At 42.0% G+C, this 25698-nt stretch overlaps 1 protein-coding gene across 1 annotated transcript in view; it reads left to right on the forward strand.

Moving 5' to 3' along the window:
• The first annotated feature begins 398 nt into the window (after nucleotides 1-398).
• TNFSF11 (TNF superfamily member 11) overlaps nucleotides 399-25698 on the forward strand; it is a 30936-nt gene continuing 5636 nt past the window's right edge. Inside the window, exons 1-2 of the mRNA XM_036106972.2 lie at nucleotides 399-629; nucleotides 6918-7085. Of these exons, the coding sequence (XP_035962865.1) occupies nucleotides 399-629; nucleotides 6918-7085 (399 nt within the window). The remainder of the gene's footprint in view (nucleotides 630-6917; nucleotides 7086-25698) is intronic.

A 25698-nucleotide genomic window follows, 5' to 3' on the forward strand; every position in this document is an offset into this window, starting at 1 on the left:
GCGTCTGGCTCCGCTGGAACAACCCACGGCCCTTACCCTCTGAGAGCGCTGATGGGGAGGAGGCCGTTCAGAGAGAGTAAGAAAGCGAGGGAGGAGAAAGGAAGGAAGGGGAGCCAGAGGTGGGAGTGGAAGAGGCAGCCTCGCCCGGGGCTGATTGGCTCCGGAGGCCAGCCCTCGCCAGCGGTTTATAAGAGTTGGGGTAGCGGGGCGCCCTGCCCGCTCGCCCGCGCGCCCCCCGAGCAGCGCCCGGCTCTGAGCGCCCCACGTCGAGGCCCGCCTGGCCCCGCGCCGGCTCCGCGCCGTCTTTAGAGGTGGTCGCGGGCAGAGGCGAGGGAGGGAGCGAGCGAGGGAGGGAGCGAGCGAGGGAGGCGAGCGCCGCAGCCAGCCGGCCGAGCGCCATGCGCCGCGCCAGCCGAGACTACACCAAGTACCTGCGCGGCTCGGAGGAGATGGGCAGCGGCGGCTCGGGCGCCCCGCACGAGGGCCCCCTGCACGTCCCCCCGCCGCCCGCGCCGCCCGCGCCGCACCAGCCCGCCGCCGCCTCCCGCTCCATGTTCGTGGCCTTCCTGGGACTGGGGCTGGGCCAGGTGGTCTGCAGCGTCGCCCTGTTCCTCTACTTCAGAGCTCAGGTGAGTGCCCGCCTCCCCGGGGGTCCGCCCACCTCGTCCCTTCCGCACTCGTGGGAAACTGAGTCCGGCCGCCCGGCTCGGCTCCCCAGAGCTTGCATATTCGGGAGGGGAGAGTGACTCTAAAGAGGGTGCGTCCGGCTCGGCCCGGGGACAGCCCGGCGCGGGGCCCGGCGCGCTCGCCTCTGCTCTCCGCTCCCGCCCCTGCCCCGCAGCGGGCCGAGGCTGGGCTCGCCCGGCCTGTTGCGTTTGAATTTCCCCCGCGACGCAGCATTGGCCGCTCACCTCTAATGGATGATTGCACACTCCCCCTACAACCCCTTCCATTTCTAATCTGGAGCTAAGAATGAATTTAACGTCTACTTAGGGGAAAAATTGAGCGCTTAGGCGGCAACCCTTTCCCTGCGCGCCCACCACCTGCAGAGGGTTTGGTTCGTGGGGCTGGCTGCTTTGCAGCTGGGCTCCGGGCCGCGGTGCTGGAGGGGAGCGCAGAGCCGAAGGTCGCGCGCGGTGCTTGCACTGCAGGCAGCCGCTGGAGCACCCAGTGGAGATGCCCAAGGCGCCTGATGGGCCAAGTGACAGTGCGAGACAGGTTGCGGGACAGGGGCTCCGCTCGCGCGGGGTGCAAGAGGAGGGAAGGACCCCGTGCCTTCCCACTGAGGTGGGCGGAAGAAGGAAGCAAGGTGAGTGATGGTGGTGAAGTTCTCACCCCTGACACAGCCTCGCTACAATCTAGCAAATAACTAAACTTCTAAACGATGAGAAAGAGGGCTGGGAACTGCAGGGAAAGATAGTAGAAAGGAAGGGGTAAATCTGTAATATTATGCTTTCTGGTGGTTTATGCTCTTGCGTTTTCTTGGAAATTGCAGTGCAGTTGGTTAGATTCATTCAAATGTTCTTGTCTGGTGCTGTGAACTCTTTCTCAGAGGAAGTGGAGGGCTGACTGTGCAATTTTTTTTTTTTTTTATGGGAAAAGAGAGTTGGGTTTGGACTTCATTGGTTTTCAGATTCAAAGGTGATTACTAAACCAAATTGAATGCATCCAAACACGGCATTGCTTGGATTGTATGGGTTTTTGACATGGGCCAGAGTCTTGAACTCCGTTACTTGTAATCATAGGTTTTTTGTTAAATATTCATTATCCACTGTTTTGTGTTTTATAGAGCAAGTTTGATTATCTACTTTTAAAAAAAGGTAGAAATACTATAAGCAATACTTTAGGACACTTGTATTTGCATCTTAATAAAAATAATCTTTGCCTATTGATATATTTTTTCTTAACAAAGCAACTTTTGCAACAAAGATTACACACATCTATATCAAAGTGATGAAATGTTTTTTGTTCTTCAGAGTGTGATGCAGTCAAGAATGAGTGGTTCACCCATTTTCCCACCCAGTGTTCTCCTTCCATGTAAAGTCTGTATCTGTTGAGTGTCTACATTGCAGATGAGACTATTAAGTGCTATGGAATGGGAGTTAAGGATCACTAATTCAATTCATAAAATATCCACCTACTATGTGCATTGCATGGTGCCAGATTGGTACCTATAACAAAAGACTTAAAATTCTTAGTCAAACAAGAGAGCAGCATTCAGAAAAAGGAAAAAAGATGCAATCATTCTCTACTACTTTTTATCTTTTCTAACACCTTAGGAATATGGCATTTTCGTAGCAGTAATTGTGAAGTGAGTGTTCAGCATCGAAAGAGCAGTGGGGAATGAATGAGCTCTAGGGAAGATGAGCAGGTTAGATTGATGGGAACCATGGAAACGGGTGTGGCCATGTAGAAAAGAGTGGCATGTTGGGCTCTTAGGAGAGACGTTCTGCATCTCCACAGCAATATTAATGGTCTGGTAGGCTCGGGGGTCTGTCTGATGATCACTTATTGTAATTTAGCAGTCTCGACGTTACATGAGTAATAGTGAAGCTCTCAACACCCTTTTCCAAAGTAAAAGGCCAATTAGTAAGCCTACCTAGAAAATTTTCATTTGTAGATTTAATGTCATCAGATTTTATAGGTAGAGTTTTCCTAAATGCCATGAAGAATGGGTTTCTCTAAAACTTATGCCAAATATATTAGCCATTACTCCCGAACCCCATTTTTGTACTGCACTTTTAAAGGGGCATCTTCTTTAGAAAGAAGTTATACCAGGAGCAATGTGTTCATAGGAAGACACCACTAGATTTGGTTGTGTTTTATTGAGTATATAGTATCTACCTTTGATACCTAAAGGAGTCCTAATCATTTGGAGATACTTTCTGAAGGAACGTACAAGTGAAATGCTGTGATGTCTGGCATTTGTTTCAAAATAATAGGTGGGGAGGGTTCGGGGTACGGAAGTGGTTGCTTATAGATGAAACAAGATTGGCCATGGGTTGATAATTGTTGAAGCTTGGTGATAGGTTTGTGGGAGTTCATTCTACAATTCTTTGCACTTTTACGTATGCCAGAGGCCCTCTTTCAAATTTCTACTAGCTAAGAGAGTAGACTCAATTTGACCCATCACTAATATAACATTTTTACTCATGTCAACTCCTTCAGATTAGAAGTTGGTAGCAAATAAGAGATACCTTTTTTAGTTCCACTAAAGTCGTAAGTGTCAACTACTTGGGGTTTCTGAATGCATCCGAATTAGAAGGAAATCATTTAGGATCAAGTAACATGTTTGCAGTTTATGGTAAACAAAAGAGAAAAAGGAGCCAGTTCTATTGTTTTTGTTTGGGGGGGGGGTTTGCTATGTAATTCTTCAAGAAAAAACCCCACTTAATTTAGTTTTATATGCATTTAGAAGAATGCCCAGAATAGTGTAAAAATTACAGTGACTTTAAAAAATGTTTCCCCTTCTCAACTCATGTTTGAATAGTTAAAAATGAATCAGGCTCCCAAATGTTTGCAGATTGCCTGTGCCCAGATTGAAAAGAAAAAAAAAAAGTACTAGATCTAAAGTAGATTGGCTTTTCCTCCACCAACCTTGCCAAAGAAAAAATAACATGTGGTTTGTGCTATATATTTACCACATAGTATTCATACTTTGGTTTGCAAAGAAGAACAAGAAAAAAAAACTTCCAAAAAGTTGCTTGAAAAATTGATGCGCGTGCTTTCTTTCTTTCTTCTTTTTCTCTCTTTCTTTCTTTCTTTCTTTTTCTTTCTTTTAACATCCATATAACCATATTCAAAGTTTGGATTTTAGCTACAAGGTAAGCTTTTCAGAAAACTCAATCTCCATTGCCCTTTGAACTCCTTCCCCCAAACGCCCAGTATGCACACCAGCCTCCCTGGGTGTTTGTTCCCCAAACTAGAGAGCAGTCACTACTGCGACTCTGATGTGGAGGTGTGACTCTCATGTGGAGGTGTGCGGGCTGCCTGTTTGAAAAAACAGATAACGAAGTAGCACAAATGTCAAGCATCCTGCCTCATTTAACCCTACACATGATCACATTTCAAGGAAGTGTGTTTTTTTTAAAGACTTTCATTTCAGATGAACTACATCATCTGATAAATGCATTTTAAAGTCTTTTAAATCAGATATTCAAGGTTTATAGAATACGTTCAGACATTTCTAGGTACAATGAAGTCATTTGTAACTCAGTTCACAGTAATTTTTTTTGATGAGCTTCTGCGTTCCTCTGTTGTGTACAGTATGTTCAAGAAGGGAAGGACTGCCTGTTCTGCTCACTACATCACTGGCAGCATTGAACCCAGTGCCTGGTATGTTCAATTGACTGAAGAAGCTTTTCAAATGATTCACAACACTAGAAACTTGCAGTATGGAAGTTATCTAATGAGTAGCTAAACTAGACTAAAAAGTAGCATTTTCTTCAGTCATGCAAATTCTCTCTCCAGACTAGAGAGAGAGGGTGTGGGATAGGAAAGTCCTCTGTTCAGTCACTGGACCAGCACCGTGGGGTGCCCCACACCTTGCCCTAGGGTCTTCCCCGCATGGAGACTACCAGAGCAGAGGCCCCCACTGGTGTGTGTGGTCTGCCAGCCCCCACTCCTCAACTCCTCTCTTTTCTCCTGGTCTCCATTTTGGACAAGGGAGAGCTACAAGACACTGGAACGAGAAAGACGTCTGGTTGCAGGTTAACAAGACATTTCTAAAGTATGGCCTTTAAATAAACAAAATAAATGACTATCGAAATTAACTATGCCACGCTTTCTTTTGGGAAAACAATTGATGACTTTTATATATGTTTTAGTTCTCGTGTTGCCTTCCTAAACAGTGGTTCTCCAGCGCACATTTGAAGCCCTTGGGGAGAGAGATTTAGTTGGCCCCCACCTTCAGGGATGTGGGTTCAGTTGGCTGGGGGTGGCATCTGGGCCACCAAAAAGTGGAGACTTTTTAAGAGACAGGGGACAAAATCTTTGTGTTATATTTCTTTGCATCAGATCACTAGCCATTATTATTGTCACAAGAGTTTTGTACTAACTGCTATTGCTTGTGAAAAAAAAAAAAATTAAAATTGGTGTCCAAGGAAATTTCGAGAGCTTTTAAGAGCAGAAAATCTATATTTGTACATTTCATATTTGAAAGCATTTCTTCTCCAACTTTCATGTACTTAGGGAGGACCTGGGATCTAGTTAGGATGCAGATTCTCAGGCGGCGCACCAGGGACCTGAGAGTCTGCATTTCTAAAGAGCTCCGGGTGAGCCCGTGAAGCTACAGGTGCTCGGACTCTACTTCCAGGAGTGACAACATGGCGGACAACACTGCTTCCAGTTGATGGCGCTTAGTCTGTAAGCAGGCCTGGAGCTCAACCAATTTTAGGGTCCCCAGGCATTTCCCCGCGAACACCACATTGTTCCTGTAGCTCAGCAGTTCCCTGGTGGTGAGCCAACTGAGGCCTTGTTATGATTCTTCCTTCTTGACGTCTGAACCCAATGACCCTTCATATCAGCTGCCCAGGCTTCTCTGATTTTGTGGGAAACTTAGTGGCATAAGTGAGCTTTTAAAAAAAAATGTGATTGAAAAGCTTTCCTTATATAAAAACTCACATATTCTGATTTATACTGATTATTGTAAAGAAAATATGAAAAATAAATATGGATTACAAATAGTTTTGCTTTGTTAAGGACACCTCTCCCATATGCAAGACTGAAATAATAAAATCTGTATTAGTGGGTGCACGTGTGTTGAAAGGTTATCATTCATTTTGAGAACCTCAAATATGGATAGAGTACTTTCCAGTTTATTTCTGATGATTGGTTAATAAACCTACCCATCTTTTTTGATTACTTTTAAGAAGATAAATCAGGCACTGAGAGAGCTGGTATTAATTCACTGAGCTTATATTATAAACTTCTATAATTTTTCCTTTCTTCATCCAGTCTGTACCTACTAATGAGCAAATGCACGCAAGGTCCCTTGAATTTTTGAAAGAAGAGGACAATAAGTTAAACAATTATTATTAAAACAATTGATAGCTAATTATCTCTACCCTCTGCTTGGCAGTTGAAACTCCTACAAGGGCTTATCAGAACCTCAGGAGGAAGGGTTAGACAATTGCAAGAAAAGAGTACTACTTAAAGAGATGTGTATGCAGACAACCAGCTAACAACTCGATGGGGATATTTTGGGTGGGACAATCCCTTACATTGTAGGAATTTTCGCATCTCCCCCTGCAAGTATCCATACAACCTGCTCACCCCATACAGCCTTCTTCATCCCATGTGACATTAACTTTTGCCCCCTGACAGACATACCACTCCAGGTTAAGAAACACTGATGAGAGTTTCGACACAAAGGGAAATTATGCTTCTGGCTTTACGTTTTTTGGGGGACCTAGGAACTGGATTTCTCCCTCCCTTCTTTGGCTGATTAAAATATACATTGATTAAGGGAGAAAGGCCAGACAAACATGGTGGCTAAAGATGGTGTTTATTTCACCTGATTTTTGTAGGCTTCATGCTTTGAATATCCAAGTGAGTTTCATCATCCTACCTAGCATGCTGGGTATGACTTAAAGAGAAAAAGCTTTCTCTACCTGCACTGACCACACATGATTTTCCTCGACGGTCCTCCCCCCATGAGGACTTTCACGTTGGCAGACAATTTTGATCATTTCCCCACGATTCACACATGTATACTTGTGTTGTGAATCATAGCTGCTCATAAAAATGAATTAGAAGTCAATGTTTCACCAATTTGAGGGGAATTGTACTCACTATTAATTGTTGGGGACATAAAGACTCTTGTAAGAATGAATTTTTTTGTCCTTAAGTCAGTCACACTTTATTAAATAGCAGAATGATCAATGATAATTACTCCACGTCCTTTTTTTTTTCCTCAGATGGATCCTAATAGAATATCAGAAGATGACACTCACTGCATTAATAGAATTTTCAAACTCCACGGAAACGCAGATTTGCAAGATACAACTCTGGAGAGTCAAGAAACAAAATTAATACCTGATTCGTGTAAGAGCATTAAACAGGCCTTCCGAGCAGCTGTACAAAAGGTGAGTCCACATGAGGATATAAGTCAAGGGTCCGCACTGACCCTGCTAATACCGAAAATTAATACTGGCTGAGTGCTTTTGACTTTGTTCTTTTTCATTTTTATAATTTGTAAAAGAGCTAAAGAGAATTTTTAGAAGAGATTAGTAGAATTCTTTTGAAGTTGGTAGTGGCTTCTTAGGATGACTAGAGACATTCATGCACATATTCTTTCCTTTCCTTTCTCTTTTTCTTTCTTTTTTTTTAAGAGGAGTCATTTAAATTCATACATTGAAGGAGGACAAAGATAGTTTGTGGTAGTTAATGGGTCAGTTTGCTGGTGTGAATTCCCTGCCCTAGAAACCATTCCCTCAATTTATAGGACACCCTGCTATTTCCTTTACATTTGGTTTTGTAAAGGTAGGATCTCCTATTCCACATCTGTTGGTCCAGGACTCTGTTAAAAATAACAGTTCTGTACCTCTGAAACAAATAATACATTATATGTTAAAAAAAAAAAAAGAAGAAGAAGAAGATAGCAGGAGGGAAAAGATGAAGGGGGGAAATCAGAGGGGGAGATGAACCATGAGAGACTATGGACTCTGAAAAACTGAGGGTTCTAGTGGGAAGATGGGTTAGCCTGGTAATGGGTATTAAAGAGGGCACGTACTGCATGGAGCACTGGGTGTTATATGCAAACAATGAATCATGGAACACTACATCAAAAACTAATGATGTGATGTATGGTGATTAACCTAACATAATAATAAAAAAAAACCAAGCTCATGCAAAAAAAAAATAATAATTGTAAGTGGTCCGTTGTTGTCATCTGTGGTGAGGAGGTAAGCAGGCAGAGCAGGAAGTGACGTGGTGGGCAAGGTGGAAATTCTGTGTCCATCTTCTCATCTTCCAGGAGAGCTGAGTGAGAAGGGAGGAGATGGGGATGGGAGAGACCAGTGACTTCTCTTACACCGACAGCTCCAAGTGAGAAACATTGCAATTAATAACTGCGTGTTCTACTTTTCTGAATAAAGTCACTTGAGAATTTTGCGGCTGTGGAATTATTTTACTTACTGACTCCACCAAAAACTGGGTAGACCCCAGTGACTCCAGTGCATGCCTGCCTGCGAACATTGCATACTAACATGCGCATCTGTGTGGATTCTTGCATCGACCCATTTATCCCAGCCTCTAGTATGCAACTCCCTGGGCTATCTCTGATCATCTTAGGGTAAATCCTAAAGTTGTCAAACTCCTTATATCTAAATTGCATTTTAATTTAGTCTATTTTTAAAAGATTCACAGATAATAATAGCATTTTAAGAAAAGAGGATATGTACTGGAGGTAGGGAGATGAAGCTGTTTTGTATCTAAAGTTGATATTTGCTGTATTTTGTCAAATCTAAGATACCACCAATTTTTAACTTATGTCATTATTTCATGCATCACAAAGAAAGAAAGAAATGTCGACAAAAATATTAAACACAGGGGCACCGGGGTGGCTCAGTCGGTTAAGCATCTGCCTTCGGCTCAGGTCATGATCCCAGAGTCCTGGGATCGAGTCCAGCATCGGGCTCCCTGCTCCACGGGAAGCCTGCTTCTCCCTCTCCCTCTGCCTCTCTCTCTGTCTCTAATGAATAAATAAATAAAATCTCAAAAAATATGTTAAACATGATCATCATAGATTCTGTTTACATCTTAATTTCAGAGTTACTAAAATGTAAAACAAATGCATCAGAGAATCAATGAGATACATATTGCTTTAATATCTATAAGAGCATACCAGTTATACATATTACATTTTTGTTATAATTTAGTGTATAGGTGCTTAGCTTTATGCAGTAGATATATATTTTAAAGCGTGGGCTTAATTTGATCTTTTTGTCTTATATTGTAATTGTTGGGCTATAGAAACAGCAACTCTGCTAGTCTGTTCATTTTTATTGTTTGTTTTATGTTTCATTTTCATTGGTCTGCTTTTTTATCCCGTCTCCCAAATGTTGGGTAATCTATCTATAAACAATGATTTACATGTACTAGAAGTAATCTATTACTTAAAAACAGAACCCCTAATTAAGGTTATTCTGGTTAGGTAAATTACTATCTCCTAATTTACTGTGTGAATTGACCCATATTGTACCTCCTTACAATGAAGAGATAAGTTTTAATTTCATGGGTGTCCTGGTTCTTAAGAATTATCCTTCGGGGTTTTTTTCTGGAAGAATAGGATCAGCCAAGATAATTTTGAAAATAAAAAATATTAAAAACGGATACCATTAACATTTATTTAAGAGAATGCAAAAGTGGTTCATCTTAATGGGTCAAGAGAGAAAAACATTAGCATCTCGTAGATACTAAAAAAGTGATTGACAAAATTTCATATTTATTTCTGATGTTTAAAATCCATTAGAAAACAGAACCAGATGGATTCTTGATGTTTTCCTAAATACCTCAAACTAAAAGTTAGCTTAATGGGATGAAAAACAGAAACATTTTCTTAAAGTCAGGGACACCACAAAGATGCCTAGCGTCCCCCACATTATTTAACATTGTTCAGAATATACGAGCTAATGTAATCATATGAGAGAATAAAATAAGAAAATATATGAATATATACATACACATATATGAAGGCAAAATTTGCATGTGATATGATTGTATACTAGGGTAAATTCGAAAGAACTAAAAGGCTGCAAGCAAAGTCAATCAGTTTGTAAAAATTAGTAAGTAATAATCACTAGCTGTCCCCATTTCAAACAACAATTAGGAAACACAAATGAAAAATTCCATTCATATTGTTTAAACAGCCCTAAAAATGAACTTAACAAGGCACAGATAAAGCTTATGGAGATTAAGCTAGAAAACTCTACAGAGGCATTTACAAGGGAAAGATGTAACTATGCAAAGTCCTGATCCGTGGGAGACCAAACCCCTTAGAGTAGACTTTACTGGATGTGTGTGAGTGTGTGTGTGTGTATGTAATTTAGTACTATATAACATTATTTTAAATAAGTGGGCATAGTTTGAATGGTTCGAACATGGCACTGGGAGGATTTGTTTACAATCTTTAAAAAGTAATCGCCTTACCTCATGTCCTAAGTGGAGACAAATCCTGCTGGAGAGAGTGTTGGTGGCCCAATCACTTCTCCAATCTTACACCTTCTGTTGCCTCAGTTTCTGCCCCCACCTGCCCAATCAGAACTTAATACCTGTTTGTTGTCCCATTTCCTTTGAGCTTTCTAAGTGAACTCTCTAGATAGAACAACAAACCGGTTTGTACTTAAAATGAGCAATAATGGCAGAATTTTCAGTATTTTAAGAGTGCCCTGGGGCCTTGGTGCCTCGTTCCAAATAAGCAACACTCATTATAAGAGATTCAGTACCTGGCCAGCCAAAGGAGAAAGATTGGTGGGCAGACAAGAATAATCAACTCTTCTCATTAAAGGCACACGGTTTTAATTATATTTACAGATTAGTATGACTCACAGGATGAGGAGAACTTTATTTTGCTAATAGCACATTTTTTTATAAGATCTTACCCTTATTCATGGGTAATAACATTACACACAGGCAATCCTTTTTCAAGAGTAAGGAGCTGTCATAATATACCCATGGGTGTTTGGAGGTAGAACATGCCATTTCTTCCCCCAGACAAGAGGATCTTTAGGAAGGAGACGAGCGTTATCCATACCTTATCATTAGAATCAAGCCATGTTTATTAAGCGCACATACCGTGCTAGGCACGTTGCCATAATTTTTCCTATACCCAAGGACTTACTCTTCTCTTACCCTCGCCAAAGAGTGATTTGCCAGCTGTGTTATCCTTTGATGAGAATTATTGGTTAATATGACATTCTTTACATCTTGCCAAAATAATCCGATTTCTCATTTCTCTTGCCAATGCTGAAAATAGAATGGAAGTATCAGGCATTCATAAAGTAGGTTTGTATCTTAGTTTTAGTTCTAATATAGATATTGAATGAACCCATAAAACAAAATGACATGTGAGGTTGCAATCATTATTGAAAGATCAAACCCATCCAGTGGTAACAAATGCCAGACATAAGCACAATATTCCATTATATGTGTGCAAAAAGTGCTGTTTACCCAGCCCGTCTTTGGTCAGACAAGTAATGCTGTTTTTCCCCCTTTTTTGTTTGTGGCTGGGCTTTCTTGGCTTTTTTTCCCCTTTAGCACAGAACTCTGAAAGCCTCTTAGTGATCCAGATCTACCAACCACAATTTACAAAGTCTATCATAACAGTCTATGACAATAAAGAAAACACTAGTACAAATATGGTGTCCAATTTATAAAGCAATTCTTGTTTCCAGCTTTGGCAGCCTCTCTGGCCTCTGCTAGCCTGAGGAGTGGAGTGGAGAGCTCAGGCCCTGAGCAGGGGCACTTGGCCCTTAGCTCTCTCGGCCAGTCTCAGTGGAAAACCATGTGTTTAGGCACTAAATATACATCCTGAGCACTCTGGGCTGTGACTCGGCATGATTTTAGTATGCCCAGTTGTTGATTTCACACGAAGTACCTGTTTGTGAAAAACTTCCTGAAACTTACTATGAAAAGTATTTGAAAGAGTGATGTGGAGGAGAGTGATCAATGCGGGATGTTTAGTGCGTTCAAGATGACCCCCTCGCCCAGGATGTGGGAAGGCAGCATGAAGATTTACATGTACATGGATTTTTTAATATTAGCTTTTAAAACATCTTAGTGACTATTCTATAATGTACTTAGTATACAGGAATATTTTATTCAATACTCAAATTAATAAATATGTATGTTTGGGAGCATTAAAACTTTTTCCCTGAAAGAGCTGTACAATCAGAAGTGTTTAGAGGTCACAGAACAAACCTGCAAACTCCCATCAGGACGAGAACTACAGCTGTTTTGCTCACACTTGAATATGTCACACATAATGTAGTCTCAAGAATGAAGGAAAAGAACAAATAAATGATTGATGACTTATGGAACTCTGTGAACTAATATTTTTAAATAAACATGGGTCATTGACCAACTCATAAAGCCAGAGTGTTAGTACCCTGCTTCCCATTTATCTGGTGTCTTAACCAATGTTATGGTGGATAATTATTAATATTGTCACCTGAGGCAGTAAGACCTCAGTACAGATACAAAAGTACCGATAATTTTTGTTGAAAGTTATCTCCATCCAGACTTTTTCCTTTAGGCATGTTTTCCTCTGGTCTCTGCAATTTCACTACAGAATACGAAAAGCCAAGGATGATAATGACTACCAATAACTATCTTTTGTTGGCATGTTCTTGACTAACCATTTCCTGGAGTCAGGAAACCTCTGAGCCTCCAAAGGCTTACTGGAAAATGGGGAGTAAAACCAGAGCCAACATTATTGAACAATTAATTCTTACCTGGAATTCTTGTTTTATTCCCTGGGGTCAGTACATATTTGGTCTCATCTCCTACAGGATTCACAGTGTAAATTAAAACGATCTCGTTATATTAAGAATGGTGTACCCAAAGATATTCAATGCTTTGATCCCTCAGGAAATAGTCACTGTTATTTGGCACAGTCCATGCTGCTGTAACAAAGAGAGCCCTCGTTCATGAACTAAGTAAGATGGAGTTTTTCCCTCTCCTGTGCAATAATCCGGGGGTGAGCAGTCCAGGGCTAGAAGGGAGGCTCCTCCATCTTCAACTGGTACCTTCTGTACTTTCCATCTCTTGGTCCAAGTTGGCTTTTCCATTTGTTGCCATTTCCAGACAGAGGAAAGGGAGAGAAAAGGCCACGAGTGGTACCTGGGAGCTGAGATACCATTGATTCTAGTAGCATCCTCTTGGCTGGAAGTTACTCATAAGACCACGCCTGGCTGTAAGGGAAGCAGCACAATATTATCTCTAGCTGAGCAGACATTTGCACCAAGGCTTGAGGAAGGGGGTTGCCCATAACTCACTGGGAAGAGAAGAGGCTGCATTCTAGGGGACAGTGACCAGTCTCCAATACTCACTAAACCCTGTCTAGGCAGGAAGATAGGCTCACTATATGAGCAGAGTTAACTCTGTGAATACAATACAGTAAGTCTATGAAAAATTGGAATGGCTAAGATTTTGTTTTCCTAAAATTGAAGTGCCTTAAGATTATTTGGATTCCAGGAGACAGAGAAATTTAAAAGTGGATTTAACAGCATGCATTTTTTGAAGGAACTTTCGAAGATTTGTTTAGACATACACATCTCCACATCTGTGATCTCTGAATGAACCTTGATTGTCACCTACACAGTTTTTAGTAGGTTTTATGGATTCAAGAACATTAATTTAAAGCCCAAAAGTTTATCAGATTAAGTGGTTGTGTTCTCCATAGAGAGAGCTGATCCTTTAGAATTCTGATGTCAGTTATTACAAGAAGACTATTCCCATTTTTAAAACTAAAGTACATAAGAAATCAACTAAAATTTGAGTAGATCTTAACTACTTATGAAATTGTAATCATTAGAATCATTTCTCTAGAGTTGTTATATACCATTATTTCTCACTTGCTTTTTAGTTAAATACACACATAACAAACACAAGGAGAAAAATTAAACCCCATTCATTATCACTTTGCTGTTGTATGTGCATATGTATCCCAAGAAAGCTTCTTGTAAACCCACAAAGAAACTTGGGGTTTGGGGGCACTGGCGTTCCCAAATCAAGATGTTAGTCATGTAGTGGTTTTCCAATGGGATTTCATCTGCGCCGTAACAGTTTTGGGAACTGCAATTCAATCAACCCCAATCATATTTAGCATTTATGAAAACTGTCTTTATGGGAAAGCTGAAGTAAGACCCACAGAATTTTCCTACAAAACCAAGGCCAGCTACTGCCCTTGACCCAACAATAGGCCATTGGCTGTGATGTGCTCAGTCTCAGGGAGACCCAGGGCAAAAGGTAGGAGGGTTTGCAAGAGGGAAATAACAGTGAGTGGCATCATCAGAGGTGGGCTTATCTGTGTGCTAGAAGTATCCCAGGGTGGAAGAAAAGATATTTTGGAACAACATTCTTAAAGAAACAAGAGATAAGGAAAGACATACCTGGAAGAGAGCATCTAACTATGTGGCTTGGGATCTTGACCTACAATTTTAGGAGTGAATAAAACTCGGGGTCCTTGGTTAGAAGGGAAGATGGCAAAGGATAGATTGTATTGCTCCCCACAGAGTGGCTCATCTTAGGGGAAATAGAGCCTGTGGAACTGGAGAGTGATGTTCCCTAGAATGGTGTTTCCCAAGCCTGCTTAAGAATCCCTTGGGGACCTTACTTAAAAAATAAATAAATAAACCAGATTGGTCACAAAGATTTGGTAATTCAGTAGTAGACTTTGTGATTTCAGAAATCCTCTCCGAGAAGGACTGGCCTGTCTTTAAAGGAAGGCTTCAGGGTGGGAACAGAGATAGCACCTGGGACCAAGAAGGTGTACTAAGCATCCTAAGAAGATGTGAGAGCCAGCAGAGTCAGGGAAGCCTTTGGTGAATTTAAGTGGTGGATGTGAAGAGAAGGAGCCAGCCTATGGTATGGAAATGTGGGTTTTGAAAGTTGCAGAGAGCGGTCTGCAGCTAAGATGATGAGACAGATGTTTGCTTGAACCTTTTGAGATTCAGGGTCTGAGAGGGTTCTGTTCTCACATCACTTTCTCATCACTGGGTGCTGCCCTAGCCTCCAATCTTTGCCCTTCGAGAACACTAGGTGGTGTTGGTGGTGGTGGTGGTAAATATGATAATGATAACTATAAATCAGGGGGCTCATATTCATCAGAAAGTTTTGGTGAGCTCAGAACCTCTTCCTCCCAGTGCCTATGCCTGCTTCCTATCTTCTTGAACCCTTTCATGGTGAAGGACCATATTATCATCTCCATCCCCCCAGCCAGAAGCCAGAAGATCGTCTCACACTCTCCATCACTAACTCTTTACTTGGCCCCCATCCTGTGAGTTCTACCTCTTCACAAAACCTTCAACTACTTCTCTCTACCTAGTTCCTACTGTTGTCACCTTAATGCAGGTGTCACCAACATCGTTTCTTGCCTGGATCACTGCAGGTGGCCACCCCATCTATAGTCCCACTGCCTCTAGTCCATCCTCTCCACAGCTGAGTGACTTCTAAAATGCAAATCTGAACATGTCCCTTACTTTCCTGCTTAAATAATCTTTCAGTGGACCCCCGTAACCAACAGGATAAAGTCTGAGCTGCTGAACATATAACACAGAATCTTTTGTGCTCTGGAAACCCTCATTCCAACCCCTGCCTCTCCAGGCTCATTACCTTGTGTGCCATTCCATCACCCACCAAGCTTGTGCTCAGTGGGGCCCTACCACAGTAAAATGCTAGAAGTTCCTTAACCTGGCTGTGCCCTTCCCCTTCTGCTTCCCTGCTGTGATCCAAAGCACAGTGAGGGCAAAGATGATATCTCTCCCAGAAACACAGCACCTTCAACACACCATAGGATGCCTGCCCCCCCCTCCCCCTGCCCCAGCAGCCTTCATTAAACTTTGTGGAATGGATGGATGGGTGAATGAAAGATGGGCGTTTCTGTGTGGTCCTTTATATGTTATTCCAGGCCTTTCCTGTGTAGTCGGTTCTCTGTCTTTCAAAATTCAGCTCAGGCATTACTTCTCGAAGGAGGCCCCCACTGATGCCTGCCTGCCCACCGTTGGGTTAGAAGCTGTTCCTGTGTGTGTGCCCAGAGCTTCTTTGTTCACTCCTGTCATTCAGGGCATCCATTGTAGGAGCTTGGTGTGGGGCTGACTCACTCAAGTGTGAGCCTTCCAGGATAGGGACTGTGTGATGTTTAGTTTCTCTCTCCAGTGATAGGCACACAGCAGGTGCTCAGTGGAAGTTTGAAGAACTGGCTTAATGAGTGAGTGAGCTCTGCTCATCCCTGCTCTTGGTGTCATCAGATGGCTGTTGGTTTGCTCTTGCCAGCAGCTAGCCACATTATGTATGCTCAGAAAGATTCACAAAGGGCTGGAGGTCACTCCCAAGTGTGATGCTTGTCCTGTTTCTTGGAGGGGGCCGTTTCTGCCTTTGGCGCATGAACACATTAAAGGACCTTGAGGCTGGAGGACCCTGATTAGCCACCCTGCCCCTTCCTTCCTGGCCTCATTTGTCCTCAGTGGCTGGTCTGGTACCTCTGTTCCCCTTGGCATCATATTCCTAGTAGTCCGATACTTTGGTGAGGGTCTGTGAGGGTAAGCCTCCTTTGGAGGCCACAGAGTTCTGTGGATGTCAAAGCTCTGTCAGTGCAAGGGGGCATCAGTATTTCAAGTGGCAGAAGACAGCAGAGACAGGATAGATAGCACGCCTGGCCCAAGATGCCGCACTGCAGTCACTCCTCCAGGCCCTTAGATTAAACTTCTTAACCGAGGACTATAGTGCAAGACATTTTGAGATTGGGCTCTTTATGAAGACTAATATTGCTGTCATAAGGCTACTTTAGGAAAACTCTAGGGCACCCTTAACTGTGGCAGAAGGTTCCTCATTTAAACCATGAAGGTTAAACAATAAAAACTAATCTTCTCTTCCCAGCATAGTCAGCACACTGCCAGGAAAGCATCACTCTGTTCTAGGAAAACAAGGGCACGCTCTTCCTCAGCCTTTTGGTGGCGAGAGTACATTTTCTGTTTGCAAAGACGTATCTTTTCCAATCAGCAGACTTCTTTTGGGAGAAATGAGCCCCCGGTGACTATGCTTGGGTGGGAGGAGGAGACCAACGCACATCTTGGTAAAGTTCTTCACTGAGAAATTTCCAGAAGTGGTCATGGGGTGGTGGTGGCTGATTTAGTTAGGAGGCAAACAAATTAGGAGGTTAAGAGGTAGGGTGCTGGGATGTGGGCTGTGGATAGAATCTGTGTTGAGAAAACTTTGCTCTGGGTGAATTCTGTAAATCAGTAACTTATATTAAGAAATAAAGAATTTTAGGGATCAAAATGTAGAGTTGCAAATGAGTCAGAGATGGCTCTTCCTTTCAGGTTTAGTGGGCCCAGTGCCCCATCCGCCGGCTCCCCTTCCTGCTGCTAGCTGGGCCACTGGACCCACTGGACCCAGTCCTCCTCCCCTTGCGCCCCTCCCCCCATGGGGATGGTCAGGAGCTGCCCTTCCCCCTCGCTAGTGCTCCTCTCTTGTCCTGGTGCCCTGGAAGACTACACTTCAGGGCACGTGGCCTGAGAAGCACAAACTCTGCTATACCCTTCATAACATGTATTTAGGTGACAGCACGCTCAATGGATCCTGCTCTTAAAGTTCTTTGCTTTGAGGTTATTTTGAACTGTTACCACAGACAGTTCATTAGGAACTATGGGGCCCCCCCTTCATCCAGGTGCCTATAAAGTGTTCCCCCATGTCCTGTGGATTAGAAGGTCAGTGTGAGCTTTAGGGGAGGGAGGAAAGCAAGAGGCTGAGACATCTATATTAATGCTGTCTCTTTAGTTGTTGCACGACACCTGGGTATTCTCTCTGGGGCTGGGCATGCTTTCTGTGCCTTGTAAGGCAAGAATACCAGGCAAATAAAATCTTTCCAAATAAAGACGAGCTACTGATAAGACAGTAAGACGTCTCTCTGAGAGAGCACTTGGAGACCATGTCGGTATGAACCAGAGGGCAAGATACTGACTATAAGTAGCTTGTGTGGCTGGTAGACCTGTGGTGTCCCACAGTGGCCTCAGTGGTGGGTTTGGGGGCTCAGGGCGGGGAATAGCAAGGGAGCCTGAAGCAGTAACCAGGACATCTCGCAGGGCCTTCTAAGCCCAGGTGAGGAATGTGGACTTCCTCCTGAAGCCTGTGGGTGACTCCTGGAGGATTTTCAGAGAAGGACCAAGCTCCTCTGTGTATTTTCGGATGCTCCAGCAGCAATGGGTCAGTTTGAGGACAGCAAGAGACTGGGAGAGGAGGTAGGAGGCGATTATCATAATCCTAACGAGAAATGATGAGAGCTTGAAGGAAGGCAGTTGTACTTGGCGGAGAGAGGAGGGGATGGCTCTTTGAGCTGTTTATGTGGTGGAAGTCTCCAGGACTTCTCTGCAGGAATGGGAAACTGGCTATTCATTTTCAGAAACAACCCATGTGTGGCATTCATGTGCTAACTCGGCTGATGAATACCCTATTCTTGTAACTTGGTTGGAGAAGAATTACGTGAAGGGTATCATTAAGATGTTAAAATGAATGCATTACATATGTTAACAAGTGTGTGAACCCTGTATTATATCTGGCAAACGGGGTGTTAAATCCTCCTTCAACCAGCCAGATGTCCCTGCAGCTGCTGTGGGTGCTGCAGAGGGAGGCAGCCACCTGAGACCCCAGCTATGAGCTGGTGCCAGTGGTTTCCAAAGCATCTGGCTGTACAAATTCCTTCTTCTATGCTCTGCCTGACAGGCACCGCATGGATCACACAATTCACGTCCCAATGCACAGGTGGCATTTTCAGTCTCAGAAGCTCAACCTCCAGTAACTTGACCTTTTCGGGGAATTTTTACAGCTAAGAATGTCCTCCGTGGGAGCTTCAATCAACTTCTGTCATTTCGTAAGATAATAAAACACTGCCATCGAGCAAATAAGACATTTTAATAACATGCTATCATGGAATAGCATGGAATAGCATGGGATGCTATCAAAGTCTTGTTTGGGGCAGTGGTCCAACTGAGTTTGCAAAAGCTTAACATTTGCTGTAAATGTTGAAATTACCTGGAGCAAAATTTTCATAACTCCACAAAGGAGCTGAAAATACTCATAGGTGTTTGTATTTATTCTTATAGAGTACAATCTCTCCTAAGTGGCTTTGATTAATCAAGATTGAGCCAGTTCTGAGAGGTCTCCCACCTCCCTATGTTTGGCGAAAGACCCTAAAATATTTTAGAAGATGTTTGAAAGAGCCTGCGCCCACAGACTGAAGACCCGGTCTGCACTCTTCAAATTTACCCTACCACACTCTGGGTATTGTTCTTCTTGGATGTTGAGTTCGGGAGAAGTCGAAAAGAAGCAATCCTAGAGACCACAGTTACACAATCACAAAATCGATCTTTTGTGTGCTTTCTTTCCTGGTGGAGGAATTGTGAAATCACAACATTCTTCTATGAGTGAAATAAAAGTCGAAATTAAAAAAAAAAAATTGTATCGGTTGTTTTCTTGACTGTTCAGATGTACTCTGACAGCAAAGATGAAACATTAGTGCAGTCTCAAAAGGAAAATACCACAATGAGAAGATTAAAAAATGTTGTGAAATTTCCTCAGCGGTATTGTTTTGAGACTTTGGAGTGGGGACGATTGCACGATCAGGTCTGCAAAGCCTGGCTGTGGCGTCCCGGGCTTGTCAGTGTTGGACAGCGTTCACTAGGTGGCAGTATGTCAGAGGGTTTCTTTTTTTCTTGAATTGGCAGCAATTTCTTTGGCTGCCTACCAGTAGTTCGCTTTTTCTGTTTGTTTTGAAGGGTTAAATGAAGCTATCATAATCGAGGCCCAAATTACGCTTATCTAAAAATGCATAATTCTGCTGAAAAGCCTACTTGTTACAGTGTGACCATAAAATCAATTCATTCATTCATGTGAGTTTTCTTAGTCACTTATAGGTAATGATCCTAGTTGTCATGGGTAGTTTGTAGAAACCAGGGGGCAATTCTTTTTGTCCCCTGCAAGTAACAGATGCTAAGCATACTGTATTCTGAGAAGGCAGATCGCTGGTCTTCCTGAGGAGCAGACATCGGGTTCTCTTTTGTGGCTCTTAGTGAAGACCTTAGAGAAAATTGCAGGGAGGACTCTGCCCAGATTTTTCACCTTGGAAAATGTTTCTGGCTCCTGCTAAAGGCTGTTTGCTGGGAGGTGTGTCAAAGCTACCTATCCTTCTTTATGATCGTGTAGACCACATATGCACAGGATGTTTATCCAGAGACTCAACTTTTTTTTTTTTTTTAACTTACAGCTGGATTTAAAATAAGATAAACACACATAATATTCTAAAAAAGATCTCTTTCATCTGAATAATTTGTTCATAGGAAAGGAGCTGGGATATTCTTTGTAGTGTTTCCCCAAATTAGATGATCAGAACTTTTTGAATTCAAAGAAACCAGAAGCAATGTCTGAATGATAAGATCTGAGAATAAAGAACTGTACATTTTAAGACACTCTAATTAGTGTGACAGAGGTAGAGGACTAGAGTGGATGAAAATAAATGTAAATGCGCTGCTTAGAAAATAAATGGAATTGTCAGTTGGGGTGAAGTTTCAGTACTCATTTAGAAGGGTTTCCTATAATCTTGAAAATTAAAAATATTAGGGGAGCATTCAAGAAAGATCCATGCTTAGCATATACATAGCCAAGTATCTGTTGTTTGAGAAAAATGACAAAACAGATTTGCTCCTGCAAATGGAGTGGACTCGGCAGAGTCACATTTGGAGATGCGATGCCCCTCATGCCCAGGGTCTGCAGGCCCTGGTTCGGGCACTTCACCAGCCAAGCCCTGAACATGACTCAGCCAGTTCTGAGCCTGTTTGCTGAAGACCCTGGAAATTCGGAGACCGTATTTCCTGATGTCAAACTCTTTTTTTGTCAGATTTTCCAGGCAACCTGCAGGGACTCAGCAGTCAGATCCCCAATGAAGATAAGCCTCCTTTCAGACTTTCTACTTCAGGGAGGAAAAAAACCCCTAAGGATTTCTTGACAGGCATAGAGGAAGAAAAAAAAAAAAGATCTTTTTTTTTTTTAAGATTTTATTTCTTTATTTGAGAGAGAGAGAGCATGAGAGAGATCATGAGCAGGGGAGAGGGGCAGAGGGAGAAGCAGACTCCCCACTGAGCAGGGAGCCTGATGTGGGGCTCAGTCCCAGGACTCTGGGATCATGATCTGAGCGGAAGGCAGATGCTTAACTTACTGAACTACCTTGGCCCCAGGGAAAAAAGATCTTTTCCCCTCTCCCCACTTAGGTTCTCCAGTTGGGGCTTTGTAAATTAGACTGATAAAAGCAAGATTAATGAAAGAAAAACATATGCATGTATTGAATGTATGTTTCCTAAAGAAATGAAGACCTGAAGAAATGGTTAGCCTGACTGGTTTGTTTTTTTTTTTATTTTTATTTTTTTTTAAAGATTTTATTTATTTACGACAGAGAGAGACACAGCGAGAGAGGGAACATAAGCAGGGGGAGAGGGAGAGGGAGAGGGAGAAGCAGGTTTCCCGCTGAGCAGGGAGCCCGATGCAGGGCTCGATCCTAGGACCCTGGGATCATGACCTGAGCCGAAGGTAGACGCTTAACGACTGAGCCACCCAGGCGCCCCCTGACTGGTTTTTATACTAGGTTTGATGGAGAGTGGAAAGGTGTGGGAAAATGTGACAGGACAAAAGGGCGTGTTGCTTCAGGTTCTTCTTAGCATCCTTACATCTTAGAGATAAGGATGCTCTTTTCTGCCAGTTAGGAGGAGAGCAACTCTCACACGAGGGTCTTATGACCGCTTCAGAGGAGAAGGACGAGGGTCCTTCCTGCACCTGCCACTTCTCAAATTCCTTCAGCTTAAATTATTCAATATGCTGAGGCCTTATATTTTGGAGTAGCATATTCTGAACCCCATGAAGGACCATTGAAACTTTTCTGCCAGCTTTCAGGCATGTATTTGATGGCCACCTCTTGTAAAGGGAGAGTCAGAGACAGAAGTTCAAGTCCCAGCTTTAATTAGGAGAGTCCTTATTCTCTCAGCCTCCATTTACCAGTCCAAAAAATGAGGTTAGTGATAGTTACCCAGCCTCTGATTCTAATAAGAATCAAATACGATAGTCCAAGGGAAAATACTCTGTTAGCTACACATGTAAGGGATTATTTAATTTTCAGCATGAATATGTGGAATATATGTAAGTTATGAGAATATAATAAATCTATGGCCAAATACAGACCACCAAATAGCCATTCATGGGAGCACTCAATCAGTAATAACGTTTGTCAATGCCTGCCCTATGTTAGAATCACCTGGAGAGATTCCTTTAAAAAAAAAATACCAAATTAATATCAGACTAATTGCATTAGTTTGGGTGGAGTTGTGGCCTGGGCACCCAAGATGTAGTCTTAGAAGAATGTTCTGTTTATGGTTGGCATCTATACACATCAACTAGAGTTCAAAAAATTGGGGGTGAGGTAGGGATACAAGAAGAGATAATAAGAATACATTTTTTGTGGCCTCAGGTCGTAGAGACATCATGCACTGCCTCTTCACATGGAAACTTCTCTATAGGATTTCTGAGAAGAATTGCAATTTTGGGTACCTAAGAACAGGTATAACATGAAAGCAGCATTACGTGAGGGGTCTCTAGCTAGAGCTCTAATTCATCCTGGGTCAGGACACATTAGGGTTTCTTTGTTTTTTGTTGTTGTTGTTGTTGTTGCTTGGCGGTTTTTTTGTTTTGTTTTGTTTTGTTTTTTAGCAGTCATTGAAAGTGCTTCTGAATGGTGCTGGTTATTGAATTTTCTTGTAATGAAAAGTTTCCGTGACAGCTCTGACCTAGAAGCCCCAGGAGAATTTTATTCCCAGGTGGGAAAGAACAAACTTTCCCTGCCCATTTCATCAGTGACTTTAGTCTGCTGCTTCTTTTGCCCGAGTCTCAACCTTCAAACAAATGTCAGATTGGCCCATCTCTGAAATCTTTTGGGATTTCAGGGGGATTGCTGTTCTCGAATTGAGGCCCTAGGCCAGCAGTACTAGCTCACCTGCTAGAAATGCAAATTCTCAGGCCCTACCCAAGACCTACTAAGTCAGAAACTCTGTTTCAGTGCGCCCTCTGGGAGACTGTGATGCATGCTCAAGTCTGAGAACTGCTGAGCTAGCACATAAGCTCTTCCCTTGTTTTTCTCAATAAAAGGTGTGTTTTTCTCCATAGAAAAGCACGAAGCAGACATTTGTAGACATATGCCATACTTAGCTTTGCTTCATTCCCCCTCTTCCCTCTCCCCTCTGAGGATGAGGCAAATCAGGGCTCGAGGGAAAATGAAGGGTAGCTTTAAATTCCCGAATTACTCTGTCATCAAGGATCCTGCTCCAATCTTTTAAGAGATAGTAATCAGGTAAAGAAATATTGTACATATAAGTGTATAAAGATATTCACTATGTATAAAGATATTATATTGTAAATGTATAAATATATATACAATGTATATCTCTATTATAAATGTATATATAATGAATAAAGATACATTGTATATCTGTGTGTATATATATATATATACACACATATATAACACTGTAAAGATATACACATGTAAAAGATATACTATATATACAAATGTGTAAAGATACACACAATGTATAAAGACACACTGTGCCTCTATAAATCTCTGTTATAAATACAAGGGAGACTAAACCAGGAAATTCCAGAAATCAGAGTACCATTGGGAATCCAGAAGTTATAAGAAGAGAGTTGGGATATTAGAGGTCAGCAAGGGAGAAAAATAAATCTTGGATGGAGAGGGAAGGATAAGGCCTGGGAAGGGCCATTGCCTTGCGCCACTTGCCACAATTTGCCTAGAATTTCCTACAAACAGTGCTCCAGAGTTCTGCAGGGCAGTGCCCTGGGTCAAGGCAAGGGCAGAAGTTAGCCCTGGATGAGCGCCCAAGGTTTCTTTGTAAAAGTCAGTCACACTGTGACTTCTTTAGGTAACAGAAAACAGTTGTGCTATCTCCTCCAAGGGTTTTTAAAAATAGAATAGATTCTTATCTCTCTTGAGAGTCCTGAAGACAGAGAGAAAAATCAATGTTATCGTCTCTAGAATCCTTCCAACTGTTAACAGTTGAAGTTGTGTTTGCCTCTATCTATCTATCTATATCTATCTATCTATCTATCTACCTATCTATCTATCTATCCATCATCTACCTATCCATCTATTATATATCTATCATCTATCATCTATCTATCTATCTATCTATCTATCATCTACCTATCCATCTATCATCTATCCATTATCTATCTATCCATCTATTATCTATCTATCCATTATCTATCTATCATCTATCTATCCATCTATTATCTATCTCTCTATCCATTATCTATCATCTATCTATTATCTATCTATCATCTCTCTATCCATCTATTATCTATCTCTCTATCCATTTTCTATCATCTATCTATTTATCTATTATCTATCTATCATCTCTTTATCTATCTATCCATTATCTATCATCTATCATCTATCTATCTATCTATCATCCATCTCAAAGCCCTTATCTCCAGACACTCAAAGAACTTAGGTTATGTGGCTAATTTTTTAAATATCATGGGATGGAGCTGGGGGTGGATGGGAAACGGTTAGCATGGATGGTCATCCCAATAATAGAGAAATTAGGAATCTCTCCAAGAGTGTTTCTAGTATCCAGGTATTTGAATTACCAGACACTCTGCTAAGTGCCTACATGCATTACCTCATTTAATCTTAATCCCCACCTTATGATAGAGGTGCTATTAATATGGTTAGTACAGGTAGGTGGCTGATAAGGGATTTGAACTGAAGTTAAACCTGACATTTCACCCACTCTATCTTAATATTTAATGGTAGCTAAAGTCTTGATTCAGATGGGCATGCATCAATTACCTATTGGATCTTTCATTTCAGGGCTCAAGTCGAGATATGCAATTACCTGTGCTCTTTACATACTTGTGTTCTTTCTTTTTCTGGTTTGAGTTTCTTTTTTTTAAGCTTTTATTTATTTATTTGAGAGAGAGAGCAGGAGCGGGGGGTGGGAGGGGCAGAGGGAGAGGGAGGAGCAGACTTCCCGCTGGGCAGGGTGCCCAGTGTGGGGCTTGATCTCAGGATCCTGGGATCATGACCTGAGCCAAAGGCAGATGCTTAACCGACTGAGCCACCCAGGTGCCCCATTCTGGTTTGAGTTTCTAAACCTCTATTTGTGGCTGTATTTTAACTTAATTATTGATACTCTAAAAGCTCTTAGACTTCCATATAGTACTTTAAATGCACTGTGATTTTTTTTAAATAAAAAATTAACCATTGGGAGCTAAGCATTATTCACTTTCCTGTGAGCTGAACTTCAGTGTGGTAACAGGAATTCACTAAAAAATAGACATAAAAAGAGCCTCCTTAAAGATTTAAGAGGGTCATATATTTTGTGGTAATTTTTATTTTCCTAGTTAACTTCATCTTCATTTGTGTATCTGCTACAAATTCTTAATTATGCTTAATTATTCCAGGTTTTATAATTTACATTGTCTTTTATTTCCTCTTATTGTCCAAAGTATTTTGTTAGATAGTATGTGTGTGATCTACTTTTTAAGCATATCAACATAATTCTTTGCGATGAGCTTCTCTTTTTTTTTTCTTCTTTAAGATTTTTTTATTTTGGAGAAAGTGAGCATGCAAGTGGGGGGAGGGGCAGAGGGAGAGAATCTCAATCAGGCTCCCCACTGAGCACAGAGCCTGATGCAGGGCTTCTCACAACCCTGAGACCATGACTTGAGCCAAGACCAAGAGTTGGACACCCAGGCACCCCAGGTTGAACTTCTCTTGATATCTACCTAGAACACCAAAGAATTTCACTGCTTATGTACATCTGGCATATTTTGAAGGAAAGAAGATTAATTTATCCTATGTCCAACAATCCTAAATTCTTATGGCTTGACTGGAAGAGTGAATATATAAATAAGATTTTTGTC

This window comes from Halichoerus grypus, chromosome 4, assembly GCF_964656455.1.
Source record: "Halichoerus grypus chromosome 4, mHalGry1.hap1.1, whole genome shotgun sequence".
In the NCBI taxonomy this organism is placed as follows: domain Eukaryota; kingdom Metazoa; phylum Chordata; class Mammalia; order Carnivora; family Phocidae; genus Halichoerus; species Halichoerus grypus.